A 17,907-nucleotide genomic window follows, 5' to 3' on the forward strand; every position below is an offset into this window, starting at 1 on the left:
CTCATAAAACATCTCAACAATGTTACAAACTCAGATTTGTAAAGACACCAGAATCTGCAAACACACAGAAAAACTGATATTTCACAGGTTCACAGATCAGCAGGGAAAAAAAACAATATGAAATGCAATAATAAAATTCAGCAATTCTTTCATTCAGCAAGAAATCAGCATATTAGTAGGATTTCTGAAGGATCATGAGACACTGAAGACTGGAAAATTCTGCTTTGTCCATCACAGGAATAAATTGCATTTTAAAATAGAAAACAGTTATTTGAAATTGTAATAATCTTTCACAATATTAATGTCTTAACAGTATTTTTTATTAAATAAATGCACTCTTCTTTAAAAAACACAAAAGACAGTCTTACTGACCCCAAAGTTTTCAACGGTATAGTATATATTTCAATGAACTCAAACATTTCTCATCAAGTTTTTCAAGGACCAAATAATCTTATGCTATCCACATTAATATTATAGCTCTATTAATGGAGGTAAAGAATGTAGATTTCTTTCTTTTTTTAGATTTAATTTGAGACCAAGTTGACATGTAAATTAACCATAACTAAGAACTGCATTATGTTTTCTAATAACCAAGAACCAGTAACTAAAGCATAGTTTATACTTTCACTTAGTACTGTCAACCCTATGTTTGAAAACTCGATTTTTTTTATTTCGATTACATTTAAACATATAGGTTTATAAAAATGCTTTTATTTTAGAGCTTTTCAAGGATATTTTTGATGAAATCTTTTGTGTATTGTTTAGACCTTTTTATTCTGAGTACAAAAGGCAGTGGATATAAACTTTCTAAACGAGAATATCTGCACCAGGTAATCTTGCAGTGTAGATGGTGCTGTTTGTAAAATGAAAAGACAAACTTTGAGCAAAAAAAACTCTTTGGGCTGCAATGCTTTTAAATACACAAATACATGAGTAGGGAACTGGGGAAATGGTTCAATGATCTTTGACTTACCACAGAATGAGACAATATGGCTGCTGTCTTCATGAACAAACTTCCTTGTGACTGCTTCCTCCATGATCTGCTTGACCTGTGTTGGACATGAAGACACAGCAGAGGCTGATTGAGTCAGGTGAATGGATACAGCATGATGAATTATTGCAAACATTGTACAGCTTTTTTAACACATTGTGGATGTTCCCATTATTTGTGAATCTGTCAAACGATGCAGGTCTTATATGGAAGTAAAATAATGATGACAAATGTATTAGAAACAAAAAAGCTTGTTGAAGTGCACTAATTAAAAAAAATATGCATTGCATTAACCGTGCTTGCATTTTAATGCAGTGTATTTTTAGGGCTTGCATTTTTATGGGCTGAAATTCAACATGGTCGTATATTTAAGCTGTGAATATTTCAATTAAAAACATTTCACACATATTTTCATTATAAAAAATTCGGAGGTAATTTTCGATCCATTTTTTTTCACTTTACAAATTCGAGCAAGCAAATTTTTAAATGCAAACACAGTTAATGCAATGAATATTTTTTTTCATTTAGTGCAATTCAATAAGCGTTGTTGTTTCAAATACATTTGTCATAAATTTCCTTCCATAGCTTATGAATATATATTCTCTAACAAGTATCCTCATTAGTGCCATCAAACACTCAAAGCTAAAAAAAAATAAAAAAAACTCTGCAATAAATGACAGGAAGGAGAGAGTGTATACGTGGTGAGTAGGAAGAATGCATGACTCATCTCCCCTGACTATAAAGAGGAGAAATTGAGAGTCGGCATGCGTGATTTATGTATAAAGCACTTTCTCATCGTGACTGTGGATGGTGGTTTTACAGTAGAAGATCATTCAAATAAAATGTCACAATTTTTATGTCCTGGATAGACTGCACACACACACACACACACTAGATGATCACGTCAGATTTTGTGGGTGTTTAAATAACTTTAAGTGAAGGTAAACTGCATTTGCGTGCGTTCAGAATGTATTATTGGCCTAGTTTCAATGAGAGATAAAATGACACTAAAACACGGCTTTTCTGAACATTGTCCAGTATGGAAGGGTCTGGCTGAAAGAAATTAGCCTGCTGATTGGCTTCAGGAAGTGGCTAATGGAAATTTCCTGTTGTGGGTTTCTTCCGTTGATACATTGGACATGACATGAAAGTGCGGGCAAGAGATGTGAAAGTAACCCTGGGTTAAGCAATGTTTTACACTTGTAATTTTGAAAGGGGTTCAGTCCCTTCTGTTTCACCTCAAGGCTTGCCTCATGAAATATTTATACGCATCTCACAGTTGTAGAAACACTTTTCAGTGTTAACATCTGAAAGAGTCAAAAGGGCCAAAATGCCAGATTCTCCTCAGTTTTCCTCGTTTTTTGTCTTGTTTTTAACAACCAGGGTGGCTTTACGTGGTAACATTTCAAGCCCAAAGGAAAAATGTGTTGCTCAAAGGATATCCTTTCTTAGCTCAGGAGACTTCAAGTTACATTTCAGCTTTTTCTCAGGTGCTTCTACTGAAATCCCTTGCATATTATAGGAACTACCATTCAAAGGTTTGGGGTCAGTTTGATTTTTTTTAGAAGAAATTCAATCTTTTATTCAACAAAGACACATAAAATTGATATATAAAAACTTATTTAAAATATTTTTTATTTCGAACTTTCTATTCATGAAAAACACGATTTTCACAAAAATATTAAGCAGCAAATCAGCATATTAGAATGATTTTTGAAGCATAATGTGACAATGATGAAATTAAGCTTAGCCATCACAGGAATAAATTACATTTTAAAATATATTAAAATAGAACAGTTATTTTACAGTGTAATAATGTATTATTGTTTTTCCTGTATTTTTAATCAAATAAATGCAGCCTTGGTGAGCTCTAGAGGCTTCTTTCAAAACACAAAAATCTGAGAATTAAGGAAAAGTCACCATTTGCATTGCAGTCTAATCTAGATAATAAAAGAGATCCAATTTTTCCTTATTAAAATCTATCACATTTTGTTTGTCACATGCTGCACTTGTGAAATCAAAGTAACTCAGCTTGTAATTATGCAAATCAGAACAATAACCTAAGGTTATTGCCTCATGTTGATTTCAAAATGTGCAGTTTGAAATCTTAAAACCTGATTACCCAGAATCAATTACTATTGTAAGGTAAAGCATTAACAGCGTTAAAACGAGCAAGAAAAGCCCATTACTGTGCTCATAGCATCCTGCTTTAGTATTCAGTCTGTGGGTGCACTCCAATTCTGATATTTACTCCCTGACCTTCTCTTCCATTTCCCCATAACTAATGCAGCAGGACAACACAAGCTCTTCAGAGCAAAACTTGTTGATTTGGTGTGACCCCACTGCCCTGAGAAAGAGTCAAGGTCTTCTTTATTTCCCCAAATCTGGCATTTAAAAATCCCAGATCAAAAAACAAAACAAAAAAAATGTATGCGTAGCAAACTACTTAATCTCAAACCACCTGTCAAACCAAGAGATTAATGTTGACTATTCTGATTACGATTACGATTTTTGAAAGTGCTTTACTTATTGAAAAAGACTTTCTACATCCACATGCTCGACACAGAGGTAAATGTTTCTCCTCTTCCACGCTATAGAATCACACCTATCCATACCTCCAGAGAGGGAGAAAGAAGGATGCAGAGGAAACACTTTCGCTGAGAGACCAAATGACTTGCACTCAACAGATCACGACAGTATGATTCACAAAGGTGCGGATCAGAAGCACAACCACAGAACAAAAGCCTGTTATTTTTAGAAACAGGCATAAGTTTTGTGACACCAAGAAGATTATGATGCTGCCAAAGCACAAATTCTACCGAAAAGTTTAAGGCTGGTTTGACATTTTAACATCTGTGTCCGATGCACTGACCATAGTTTTTTCCCTCCCTTGTAAGACACGAAAATACAGTAAAGCAACATCAGAAAGAGAATTTAAGAGAGAAATTTCAGTTGTTATCCTTAGTGGTGCTTGCTTCATGCTATTGACCTGAATGATACTACAAAATGTGCAGCTTCAGTAGAGGTGGAAGAATGGTATAGGGTCATGCTTCATGCATATTTAACCAATACAGCCAATTGGGAGTCTCCATACACTAGAAAGAGAGGAGAGAGAGAAAAAATTCACTGGACTGATGAGTTGAGCTGGAGGAGAGCATGCCAGGCAGTTTTGTTGATGAACCCTTCAAGTGCATCTTTCAGGAGGTTAGAAGTTCATGAAAGCTCTTACTTTGTGGCTGACTCGATACACAGATAAACAAATGAGATGTTTAGCTCTCCATTACAGGGATACACAAATCCGATACCTGGCCTGATACGGGCACCAAAACTGACCTTTTTTAATGGATCTTGTGACTCTAATGTAACCAATTCAAAATAGTTTGTGTCAGTCATAAAAAACATTAAATTGGATACAACTTGCACACGATTCCACGTTCTCTTACGAGAGGTTCTCTCGTATTGCGTAAGCTAGCTTACGCTACGGGAAAGATTCATCTTTTCTGAAATATTGAAGCCAAAAATTATCCTTAATTTTGTATCCATTGTCAACGCAGTGCAGCAGCTGCAGACCTTGAGCGGGCTAGCTAGCGAGCTCATTGGTCGCCCTGCGGCAACTGCTGCAGCCTATGGACGGACAGAATGAACTCGCGTCCAATGAGAGGCGCTCGCCTTCATCACGTCACAGCCCGCCAAACTGGGCGTGGCTAGAGTGTATATTAGCGAGGTCCGAAGGCTGCATCCCTGATTTTCATCTCTTCAGCGAAGCTCTTCGCATCTGATCCACAGAAGCCACGTCGCCGTCTGAGGGGCATTTTAGCGAGCTTGGACAGCGCCTGAAGAAGCCGGCCGTCTTCGCCACCTTCAGCCATCCGGCAAGCTACGCCATCCGGTGACGTATCCTTTTTCAGAGCTAGCTAGTTCCTCAGTGAACTATCACAAAAGAGCACGAGCGTCTTTGTAAAGATGCCTCGCACCACCTGCGGTTCATGCCGCGCCCGTCTCAGCGCCGGAGACCGCCACCTCATCTGCGCTCTCTGCCTGGGACTCGAGCTCGCTCTCGCTGACGGCGGATACGACCTCTGCGAGGAGCTTCCGATGTCGACCCTGCGGGCTCGACTCGAAGCATTCAAAACCGAAGCCGCAGCGCCGCCTTTCGTCTCGCCGCGCAAGAAGAAGCGCCGCTCCCAAAGGCCGCCGGAACCGGTGCTGGAAGCGACTGTCTCGCCGGAGCCTCTCCCTCGAGCCTCGCTTTCACCCCCCCCGCCCTCCCCGCACGCGCAGTTGCCGCCGAGCGGCCGCACTGCTGCCATTTCGGATGACGAGGCAGAGGTAAAGGACTGCTGTTCAGTCATGGCTTCGGACAGCGAGGAGTGGTCAGGCTCCTTCGCCTCCTCCTCGGCCCACGAATCCAGCAGGACCCGCGCCGGAGTCGAAGAGGAATTAATGCGCCTCCTCACACAGGCCGTCGACCGCCTCGGGCTCGAGTGGTCACCGCCCCCTGAGCAGGCCCCCAACAGACTCGACGGCTGCTTTCTACAGAGCCGCCGCCGCGCCCTTCCTGCCGGAACTCCACGCCGAGCTCACTAAGTCGTGGAGCGCGCCTCTATCGGCCAGGACCCGCTCCCATGCCTCCGCCTCTCTCTCTTCGGTGGATGGCGCCGCCGAGAAGGGCTATTCTTCCATCCCTCCAGTCGAGGATTCGGTCGCAGCGCACCTTTGCCCAGAAATAGCAAACCTTCTGTGCAAAAGGGCCATAGAGAGAGTGCCGCCTTCTCTGAGCGAGTCGGGGTTTTACAGCCGTTATTTTCTTGTTCCCAAGAAAGACGGCGGCCTCAGACCGATTTTGGATCTCAGATTTTTGAACAGGGCGCTTGTGAAAAGACCGTTCAAAATGCTTACAGTCAGGAAACTCCTCCCGCACGTGCGCCAGGGGGACTGGTTTATGTCTCTCGATCTGAAAGATGCCTATTTTCAGATTCAGATAAATCCCCGTCACAGGCCATTCTTGAGATTCGCCTTCGACGGTCAGGGTTATCAATACACCGTCCTTCCATTCGGCCTGTCCCTAGCACCCCGTACTTTCACGAAGTGCATGGACGCGGCGCTCGCACACCTGCGGAGCCAGGGCTTGCAGATATTGAACTATTTGGACGATTGGCTGATTTTGGCACAATCACACACGGAGCTACTGTCTCACAGGACAGTTCTCCTCAGTCATCTGAACAGCTTGGATCTCACAATCAATTGGACCAAGAGCTCACTTCAGCCCAGTCGAGCGATTTCCTTCCTTGGAATAGAGCTAGATTCCGTGGCTATGACGGCTCGCTTATCAACACAGCGTGCGCGCCGTGTTCAGCGACTAGCCGCATCTTTTCAGATGAACAACCACACGCCTCTGAAACAATTTCAGAAGATGCTAGGTTACATGGCCTCAGCAGTACTCCGGCTGGGTTTACTGCGCATGTGCCCGCTTCAACATTGGCTAAACACCCGCGCGTTTCGCCGGGCTTGGGCCACAGGCCGCCAGCCGATCAGAGTGACTCAGACCTGTATTTCAGCTCTGCAGCCCTGGTCAGTAGCCGAATGGTATCAGCGGGGAGTGATGATGGGAGCTGTATCTTACCGAAAAGTCATCTCGACAGACGCGTCCAACACGGGTTGGGGCGCGGTCTGCGAGGGCTCACCGGTGTTTGGCCTATGGTCGGTGCAGGAAAAGCTCCTTCACATAAATTGTCTGGAAATGATAGCGGTCGAGTACGCGCTCATGCGCTTCCTCTCGGTCATTCAGGGTCACCACGTCCTGGTCCGTTCGGACAACAGATCTGTGGTATCCTATCTAAACCGTCAAGGCGGTGTCAGGTCCAGGAACCTCTTCCATCTGACAGAACGCTTACTGAGTTGGTCCCAGTGCCATCTGCGCTCGCTGAGGGCGACGCATGTGCCGGGCCACCTGAACGACGGCCCAGACAGACTGTCCAGAGACAACATTCCCCCAGGGGAATGGTCTCTGCACGCTCTAACAGTCCAGATGTAATGGCGCCTATTCGGCAGAGCAGAGATAGACCTCTTTGCGTCAGAGGAGAACTCTCACTGCCCAGTATTTTTCTCGAAAAGCGAGGACGCGCTGGCCCAGGACTGGCCCAACCGCCCGCTTTACGCCTTCCCTCCCGTCTCGCTATTGCCACAGGTAATACAGAGAATCAAGGAAACGCGCTGCTCGGTGCTCCTCATAGCCCCGCGCTGGGAGAATCAGACATGGTTTCCGGAGCTTGCGCAGCTGTCACTGACAGCCCCGTGGCCCATTCCAGTGAGATCAGATCTCCTCTCTCAAGCTCGCGGCACGATCTGGTATCCCCACCCAGAGCGCTGGGCGCTGCACGCGTGGGTGATCAACGACTACCCGTCGCTTTGCCAGAGGGAGTTATGAACACTATCATACATGCTAGAGCTCCTTCCACGAGAAGACTCTACGTGTCCAAATGGTCTGTGTTTTTAAAATGGTGCACAGACAGAGATCTGGACCCACGGACATGTGGGGTTTCGCCGCTGCTCGTGTTCCTACAGGAGCTATTGGATAAGGGCAGGTCCCCATCCACGCTCAAAGTATACGTGGCGGCCGTCGCGGCGTTCGCTGAACCACTGCACGGCCAGTCACTGGGAAAAAACGAGCTGGTCATCCGTTTCCTCAGGGGAGCTAGAAGGATGAACCCCCCGCGCCCCCCATCGGTTCCTATCTGGGATCTTTCATTAGTGCTCGAAGCTATGAAAGCCCCTCCTTTCGAACCGCTTTAATCCGTGGATGTGAAATACCTTTCACTCAAAACCGTTTTTCTGACTGCCTTGTCATCAGTTAAACGTGTGGGAGACCTTCATGCGCTGTCTGTCAGCACCGCGTGTCTTGAGTTTGGACCAAATGACTCCAAGGTCATTTTAAAACCTAGACACGGCTATGTCCCCAAAGTGATCGGTACCCCGTTCAGAGCGCAGATCATTTCCCTACCGGCTCTGCCAACATCCGATAGCGAATGTGACGCCAATCTCCTCTGCCCTGTGAGAGCACTGAGATTGTATACTGCGCGCTCTGCCTCTTTCAGACGCACTGAGCAGCTTTTCGTTTCGTTCGGAGGGTGCGCCAAAGGTCTCACCATCTCGAAACAGACACTGTCTAGATGGATAGTGGACGCTATTGCTGCTGCGTACGCGTCAAAAGACCTGCCATGCCCGTTAGGCATTAGGGCTCACTCCACTGGAGGCATGGCCTCCTCGTGGGCGTGGTCCAGCGGGATTTCCATTCACGACATATGTGTGGCAGCGGGCTGGGCTTCCCCCTCCACCTTTGTCAGATTTTACAATCTGGAAGTACCCGCCCTGCAGGCGAAATTACTAGCGGTCTAATACGCTACAGCTCTCCTGGTGAGCTGCACTGATGGGAAACTCTCCACAGACCGACACTGCCGCTCTGTCTCTTTCCCACTATGTGCTTATGTATTACATATACACTGGCCCGCACTCTTGCTGACCAAAATGTTTTCCCCACTCATAGGGCTCCCCGGGGTTTCCCCCCCCCTGGGCTCATGCTGTGGATGCTTGGCGCGCACGGCGTTGACAATGGGTTCCCGTAGCGTAAGCTAGCTTACGCAATACGAGAGGAACCTCTCGTAAGAGAACGAATCGGTTACCTAACGTAACCTCGGTTCTCTCTAGATGAGGGAACGAGTATTGCGTAGCCTGCCGTGCTCGCGCCACGAGCGATTTTTCGCTTCATTCTATGAAAACCAGGGATGCAGCCTTCGGACCTCGCTAATATACACTCTAGCCACGCCCAGTTTGGCGGGCTGTGACGTGATGAAGGCGCGAGCGCCTCTCATTGGACGCGAGTTCATTCTGTCCGTCCATAGGCTGCAGCAGTTGCCACAGGGCGACCAATGAGCTCGCTAGCTAGCCCGCTCAAGGTCTGCAGCTGCAGCACTGCGTTGACAATGGATACAAAATTAAGGATAATTTTTGGCTTCAATATTTCAGAAAAGATGAATCTTTCCCGTAGCGTAAGCTAGCTTACACAATACTCGTTCCCTCATCTAGAGAGAACCGAGGTTACGTTAGGTAACCGATTCGTTTTCTTTTCCATTAAATCAAAGAATAATTTTTTTTTTCATCAACAAATCAGCATATTAGAATGATTTCTGAAGGATCATGTGACCCTGACGACTGGAGTAATGATGCTGAAAATTCAGCTTTGCCATCACAGCAATAAATTACATTTAAAAAATAAAAAATATATATTAGAGATAGAGATAGAAACGCATCTATAAATATTCTAAATTGATCTAGAAAAAAAAGTCTGTTCTGATATCAGATTTGTACTTGACTAGAGTCACTAGGCTGATACTCGACTGACTGACTTCTGTTACCGCAATCAGTATAAGAAAATAAATTATTGTTTGGAGCATCCCTACTCTCTGGAGCCTTTTGATAATTTCTTCAACAGAGATAATATTTTAAGGATACCAAAAAACTAAAAGACAACAACAACATTCATACATCAGTGAGTGCATTGCCATCAAAGATCAACTGATGCGATAAGAGCAAATAAATCTATCAATAAATGTTTACTAATGGTGTTTAAACTCTTATCAATCAATCAGTGTGCATTGTAGAGACTCTGTCACGCTGTATGTGTGTGTGTGTGTGTGTGTGTGTGTGTGTGTGTGTGTGGGGGGGGGGGTTGGGGGTGGGGGGGATCGGGATCTATTTGGAGCTCAGCTGTCCCTGATGTCTCAGCAGCATGACAAAGGTTTCCATGGAGATAGTATGGAAAGTCTCACAGCTTGGGTTGCCAAGTTACTTCCCAAATGTGTTGGCACCACATTAAACTGTTGCTTAAACTCTGAGCAGACCCCGATGAACAATTCCAACTATGAATAGGAATGGCATTTGCCACTATTTATTCCACCAGAACAAAAATGATTTGCCACATATTACCACGCTTCATCACCCTGAGAGAGCGAATGTGTGAATTGAAAGGCTAAGAGGTTGAGTGGATTATTACACTACTCCATAAGAACAGGCAAATTCACACAATGAAAGCAATTACAGTCCCAATCATACTTCAAAACTGTCAATGGACAACAAATCCACAGGACTCTCATTTGGTGCAATATTAGCATTATCTGACATTTACTGCTGCCAGGGTTTATAAAACACAAAAATATAATACTTTGAAACCGAAGGCCATCCTTTAAAGGGAGAGTCCACCCAAAAATGAAAATTAGCCCACGAATACAATCAGAGTTATTTAAAAAACAAATGCCCTGGCTCTTCCCAGCTTTATAAATGGCAGTGACTGCCTGTTTCTGTTTTGTCCATATTGGATATTTTTCTTACACAATCGCATCGCTTCACTTCAGAAGGCCTTTATTAACCCCCCGGAGCTGTGTGGAGCACTTTTATGATGGATAGGTGCACTTTTATGGACTTCAAAACAGAAACAGCCATTCACTGCCATTATAAAGCTTGGAACAGCAAGGACATTTTTTTTAATATAACTCCGATTGTATTCGTCTGAAAGAAGAATGTCATATACACCTAGGATGACTTGAGGGTGAGTAAATCATGGGCTAATTTTTGGGTGAACTATAACGATAACTACATTAGAGTCCAGACACCGTTTTTTCTCTGTGCCGTTATTGTTATAGTTGTTGTGTAGACTTTTACATCACGATTTTTATATAACGATTTTTAGAACTACTGTATATCTTTATTGTTATAGTTGTTGTCCTTGGTGTGAACATGCCAATGTGCTTGATGCTACAAACGGCTACTTCACCCTCAACCTGACCTAGAAAGACTCCCAGCGCTCTGGAAAGCATCCTGCCCGGTGCCAGAGCCCAAACCTCCTTTTTTATTGATATTATATTTATTATCTTGTGCCATCTAGGTCTAGATGCTGTAACACCACAACCTCCTGGAAGCAATAAAATATCATAAAAAAATGCCATATGCTGCGTTATTAAATCATATTAAGCGTGCAAATCAATTGTGTACATAACAAAATGCATTATACAGTATCACATAGCTGCTAATTATTTAGCTATGCTGAAAAGAGACCAAAACATTGAAATGCTGCCAAAGTGGGCTTTGAAAAAAGAAATGCACAATGAAAAGTTAGCATTTGCATGGTATATATAAAATATATAGTTGAAGTTTCAGACAATTAGAGATGCTCTGTGGGTAGTGTTGATCTAAATCAGTCCACTATCCAATATGGCTCTACAGGAATAGGTTTCATGTTTCTTGGAGAAACATTTCCCATGACACATACATGCATGGTGTTAATGCACAGCAGGACCAATCACAAATTTCTTGAAGCACCGTCTAAAATTGGACTACTTTACTGCTACAAGGGGATACATGTACATCTTTTAGATCTGATTATTGATGGAATGGTTCCATCACTAAACATTAAATGATGTTCTCTACTGATCTATTCTTTTATCTGCTACACTAAAAACAGCTATGCCCTTGTAATGCCTTTTTATACGGCTCTGATAAGTCATTTGAGACATACTGCAGCCAAATATATATTTGCATAATAACCACAAAACCGTATAATTGACTGTTGTCCAAGGCAACCCGATTTCCTTTGCAGCTTTGCTAGTATCATTTCTCTTGTTGCACTCTGCGGTTCAATTCTTCTTACAAATAAATTCAACTCACCCAGTCGTTATCTTTGTGGGTTAATTTAGCAAAAAAGCAGTTAGTCAGTTATTACCCCATACCAAAATTCCCTCCTTTCCTTTCTCCGTAAACAAAAAGAAATAAATGTTTTCGATCCTGGTCTTGAATGGGCTTCTCAGCACTGAACATCTTGTATGTCTTTCTTATCTGACACACTGAGCTCAGTTAATAGACCTCTCTCCTAATGAGCCGATGATCTGTATCAGGTGCAGAGCTTTGCTCTGAATTTTCCTTTATTGTCCCCTGTTTTAAGAAAAAAGCAAGTCATTTGCTGCATCCGAATATGCCCACTTCCATACTATAAAGGCAAAAAACGTGAGCCGAGTAGTATGTCCCAATTCACAGTTCTCAAAACAGTGGGCGAAAATTACTCGGATGACTTGCTACTTTTTTGCGAGATACTGAAGTGTGCATACGATGGACACTTTACTATCCCATTAGGCGACGGGAGAGAATTTATGAATGGCAGTGAAGCCACGCAACTGATACCGTATAGGTCATGACAATGACAATGGCAGGTGTAGTACGTATTACTATAAGAATAGTAATAAATACTAATATTGATATAATAATGCTAAAGTATTATAACATAACATTTAATATATATTTTTTCATTTAAATAAACCACTCTAATTGATTACAAAGGAAAATAAAAATGTAACACATAATAATGGCACCGAGCATTGCGGAATGATATTTTATAATATATTATCCTGAAATTATCTCAAAAGCAATGAATGTACAGTGGGCCTGGTACCATTACAGGCATATGACTCAGTGAGGATCTGGAAGATACATTTCATCTCCTTAAGATCATGTTTTAATACCAGGTGACCTGAATTCTATGCCATTTCATCTGTGCATGATCCACCATCAAAAAACATTTATGCCCATTTCAACTATGCATTATTATATAAACTATAATAAATAGGGGAGTCGGAGTCTAAAGATAAGGTAAGGTAAGGTAATCTTATATAATATAATTTATTATAATATACAGTTGCAATTGAAATTATTTAACTCCCATTGCAAATCAGGTTTATTGGCAAAATGTACAGACTTTCAGCTGTTTGCAATGAACAAATCAAACAAAAGTAATTGAAATAGCTCAACACAACAAATGTTTCAAGTGATTTTCCCAAATTCAACTGAAAATTTAACTTTTAAAGATTTCTACAGTTTAAAATTTACTTAAACTTTAGCACTTAGTAGAAATTCCTCATGAGCAATGGCCTCCAGTTCAGTAATATTCTTGGGTTTGCGTACTTCAACCGCCTTCAAATCCCACCAGAAATTTTCTATGGGGTTCAAGTCAGGTGACTGTGATGGCCACTGTAGAATCTTCCAGGACTTATTCTGAAACCAAGCCATGGTTGAATTTGAGGTATGCTTGGGATCATTGTCCTGTTGGAAGGTCCAATGACGCCCAAGCTTCAGCTTTCTCACTGACGGCATAACGTTTTCTCCTAGGTTTTCCTGATACTTCAATGAATCCATCTTTCCTTCCACATGCTGCAGGTTTCCAGTGCCAGAGGATGCAAAGCAGCCGCAGAGCATCACCGAGCCCCGCCACGCTGAACTATAGACAGAGTGCTCTTTTCAGCATATGCTTCATTTTTCTTCCTCCAGACATACCGCTGATCCATAGGGCTGAAAAGTTCCAGTTTTGTTTCATCGCTCCAAAGAACAGAATCCCAAAACTTCTGTGGCTTATTTATATGGTTTTGAGCAAATTGGAGCCGACTTTTCTTGTGTTTTTGGCTCAGTAGTGGTGTACGTCTTGGAGTCCTGCCATGCGTTTAGTACGCGCCTTACTGTGCAGCTGAAACCTCAATGCCTGTTGCCACCAAGTCTTTCTGCAGGTCTTTCGAGTCACTCGAGGGTTTTCTGAACCTGCCTTCTCAGAAATCTGGCTGCAGCCGTTGATAGCTTCCTTTTTCTGCCCCGTCCAGGTAGTGTAACAACTGTTCCTTTAACGTTGAACTTGCAAATTATGCTTCCAACTGTGTCTCTAGGAACATTTTGTGCCTTCGCTATCTTTTTGTATCCTGTTCCTTGTTTGTGAAGGGCAATGAAATCTTCTCTTAACTTTTTGGACCAAACGTGACACTCAACAAACCTAGCCAGTTCAGATATTTCGTGTGTTCTAGCTCAAGCACACCTAGTGCAACTAATGAAGCCCTTGATTAGTGGCATCAGGTGTGCTTGAGACAACACCTTTTTTGCAGATTTGTTCTGTTGTGAGGGATTCTATTCAAAAGTTTGAATAATTTTGAAACTGCATAAGTCATTAAAAGTTGCATTTTCAGGTAAATTTGGGGAAACCACTGCAAAACATTTGTTGTGTTGAGCTATTTCAATTACTTTTGTTTGATTTGTATTGCAAACAGCTGAAAGTCTATACAGTTTGCCAATAAACCTGATTTGCAATGGGGGTTGAATAATTTCAATTACAACTGTAAATTAATAGAATCTATAAATCTGAAACAAAATATTGCATATGGCTATATGTAAACCTGTTTGATTTAACTGGAGTTGGTATTTAGAGATGCTAGACCTTGAAGATTTAATACAAACAGTCCAAATACAGCGCATTTATAAATAGTTATTCTCAACCACATCAGCATAATATGGCTTTTGTTTAATCACTTACAAATTCATTAGGTATAATGATTCTCAGTGGCTCGACACTTAAAGCTTTTTTGGTGTTCTGATATTTGGCATGAGGTTTAAGTGTTTCTTGCACACACTGAAATAACATCTTGCGGAGTTGTTTTGTAACAACATATTTATACACTGGTCTCTGCTCACAGAGATTAATTGGCTGATGGACTCTTAATTTTTTTCATTTTTTTTCATAGAAATATATAACCAGGAGGAAAAGCAGTATGATTTGATCTCTTTGCTATGTTTTACCGAGATACTGTCTGTTTTTAGGCATGTTACATGATTAAATTAAGGCTGGATCTTTTGTGACCCCTTAAAAATGACACTGACATCTGTTTAATCTTGGAAATTGTTAAAATCTCTAGAATCACTTAAGAAATATTATTTAGACTCAGACTCTATGGCTATTCAATCTATGGTTTAATAAATGCTAATCAAGCACAAGCACAAAAACAATATTGACATGTAGGGTTTCAGTGCTGCCATGAACATTGAGAAAGCCTTAGAAATGCTCATCACACATACAAAATCTTTACTTTAGAACCAGTCATTTTCAACACATTTACCATCTGTACAATAAATACATTCCACAGAATTCCTCAAACCAGTGCATAAAATGCAAAAAAAAAGAAAAAAAGATGCAGATATCATGTTATGTCTGCAAGTGAAAGAACAAAGTGATCTATCAAAATTCACGATTTGCCACACCATCTAGTCGTATAACTAAAGTCTAATTGACCAATATAATGATGTTTCTATTAAAAAACATTTTTTCAACACCAGCTTTCATAGCATTTAAATAACTTTGCAAAAAAATTAAGTAGAAAAAATAGCTATTATTCAGTTCAAGATGGATAAAGAGGTTCTTTGAGGATACTGATAAGCATTGCCATTGGATTAAACTAGCTTTGTTAAAGGAAGCTGAGAGAGAAAGGTAAACAAATGGTGGGCTGCTGGGTAGTGTGGAAAGGCTTTCTGCGCATGACCCTCTGCTTGTGTCAACACAGGTGTGTGTGCGTGTGTGTGTGTGTGTGTGTGTGAGTGTGAGAGAGAGAGAGAGAGAGAGAGAGAGAGAGAGAGAGAGAGAGAGAGAGAGAGAGAGAGAGAGAGAGAGAGAGAGAGACACAAGACAAGACACAGAAAGAGTCTTTTTGTTGCTTTGCCTATGCTCATCATATCAGCAATGTAATGATGGTCTGCCGTAATTTTAGTCAACAGCTGCAAAAGGGTAAACATGCACTGCAAATGCCAAACGACTCTCTAAGTGGCAGGTTTCAGGAAGCTTTGCTGTAAACACAGTGTGGTGGATCAAGAATACATTTTCATTATGAGCCCCATACGGCGCAGGGTGAGAGTTCACCTCCCTCCACTCTTCTTGATTGGCTGTTTCAGTCATCAGGACCAGGCTCTGCCTGCCAAAAACCTCAAGTTGAGATGCCCAACCTTTGCAAAAAAGCCACCACGGACGTAAAATTCATATTGATAGACGGACAGCAAATGCTCAGTCTTGTAACTGGGACTTTTTCCTCATAACTGCACTATAATTTCACATCGTTTGGGCATCACATGATGAGAACAAGGCTGGTGCACGGATGGACCATAATCTGTCATTTGGCACAAAGCTAAGAGTTTAACATTAAAAACAGAAATATATCACAGAGTGAGTCGCTGCCACACAGGACTGATAAGTACACCAGTGACTGCAATCAGAACTAATAGTGAACCATAAATCAAATTAGAATCCGTACAGGGCATGTGCAAATACTAGGAAATCATCTACAAATTCACACCCAAATTCATATACAAAACCTCATCCATTGAATGCTTAAACACAGACTTACATACATGCTTGCTTAACCCAAAAGGATTATTGGAACCTATTAATCAAATGAAAGGACTGAAAGGCAAAGACAATACAATGCAATTTGTGGAGGCAAAGGAGCTAGGACTGGCCTCAAATCAATAGCACAAATCAATCAAAAGATGCCGTGAGCCTTAAGCTGAATTTTACATTTCCAAAAGAAGATAATCTATGAACAAACAGCTATTTTTCAAGTCAATCAAAGGAGTGAGATGGGCAGTTTAAACATGTAGAAAGTGCTTATAGAATGTTTCTGGTTTGTTAAATGGAGATGTGGACGATAATAAATAGTATACACACCTGAACACAACGTATGTCTGTATAAAGGCACATTAAGCCATTACGAAATGTGTTATTTTAAAACAAGATGTATTAAATATAATAATATAATTATTGCAAATCTACTCATCCTCACTATTTTATTAATACAGACATGAATATGGTTTGCAAATAAATACATAGTATGATAAAAGCTGGTATTAAGTTTGACAGGTGCTTGATGGGGAAAAAGATAAACAGCAGTAGCACATTCATGAAAAAATAGACATGTAAAAACGAATAAATAATTCATTATATAGGCTACTCTAGACTGGGGGAGCGCCGATTTTTGCACAGTACAACAACTATACAGACAATTAAATCGAATAAAGATATGCTTATTTTGCTTTCGCAGGTTTCTTTTAGATATAAGGTTAGCTCCGGGGTTTGGTTAACTATCACACATTTTGTAGACATGTCTGAAATATGAGTCACATTTTTAAAGGGCGTTTCAGCCTAATGTTCACTTGGCTTTATTTGTTTTTACTATCACTTACCTCCTTCTTCACGTTTCGCAGCAATCTCTGACGGTTTTCGACTTCTAGCCGGAAAAGAAGAATGGTAGAAAATTAATTATTAAATGTGAATAAGTAAAGTAAAACGTGTGATATTGTGGTTTACAAGTGTTTGGGGAAAAATAAAGCAGAATATTCTCACCTGCTGTTGCGGTTGCCATGATTCTGGTGTTGAGCTCTCACGCGCTTCACTCCCCTGACGCTCGACACTCGACTGGATGGATGAAGCCAACGCTGTTCAATCTTTCTGACTGGCGGCGAGCGCTTCTGCGAGATCACGTGACCTGCCAGAGATGTTCCATATAGGTGGAGATGACGAACTCGTTGAATCAAATATTTATAATAAACCCAGAGTGAGTTATACGTTCGAATTCATATTCATCTGCTGGAATAAAGTGTGTAAAGTGTTTCGTTTGTAAACGAATCGGTGTTTGAAACATAAAGTACAGGAATAATGGGACCTGTAAAGTGTTATTATAAAATCGGTGTCTACAGAAATCCAAACTATCCAACCACATCTTGACCAGCACATTTCTAGCCAATCAGAGAAGTAGGATTTCAGGTTTACAGGCATGTCTCCAAAGAGGGTTTTGAAGAAGGGATGAGGAACAAACTAGGAATAAATGGCAGATCAAAACGGCTAAAGCACCATAAATGTAAACTGTAAAAAGATTGAATGCTGAATTGTGTAGCCTATGTAATGTAAGTCCAAATCACTGATCTATATAATGACTGGATAGCTCATGACGTTCTAAACTGCCACCAGGCAGTGAAGCCACCGGAAGTGTTCGAGCGGCCATCTTACGATTCCCTACCAG

The 17,907-nt window shown here is 41.6% G+C and overlaps 1 protein-coding gene across 3 annotated transcripts in view; it reads right to left on the reverse strand.

Annotated features, from left to right (window-relative positions):
- The window catches only part of sgsm1a (small G protein signaling modulator 1a), a 45,792-nt gene extending 28,422 nt beyond the window's left edge, over positions 1-17,370 (reverse strand). For all 3 annotated transcript variants that reach the window (XM_056263832.1, XM_056263831.1, XM_056263834.1), the window contains exons 1-3: positions 17,232-17,370; positions 17,072-17,115; positions 974-1,049 (exon numbers count right to left, since the gene is read on the reverse strand). In XM_056263832.1, coding sequence (XP_056119807.1) covers positions 974-1,049; positions 17,072-17,115; positions 17,232-17,250 — 139 coding nt within the window. In that variant the 5' untranslated portion in view covers positions 17,251-17,370. The remainder of the gene's footprint in view (positions 1-973; positions 1,050-17,071; positions 17,116-17,231) is intronic.
- Between the last annotated feature and the right edge of the window lie 537 nt (positions 17,371-17,907).

The sequence above is a fragment of the Rhinichthys klamathensis genome, unplaced genomic scaffold, assembly GCF_029890125.1.
Source record: "Rhinichthys klamathensis goyatoka isolate OS25496 unplaced genomic scaffold, OSU_Roscu_1.1 h1tg000210l_1, whole genome shotgun sequence".
Taxonomy (NCBI): domain Eukaryota; kingdom Metazoa; phylum Chordata; class Actinopteri; order Cypriniformes; family Leuciscidae; genus Rhinichthys; species Rhinichthys klamathensis.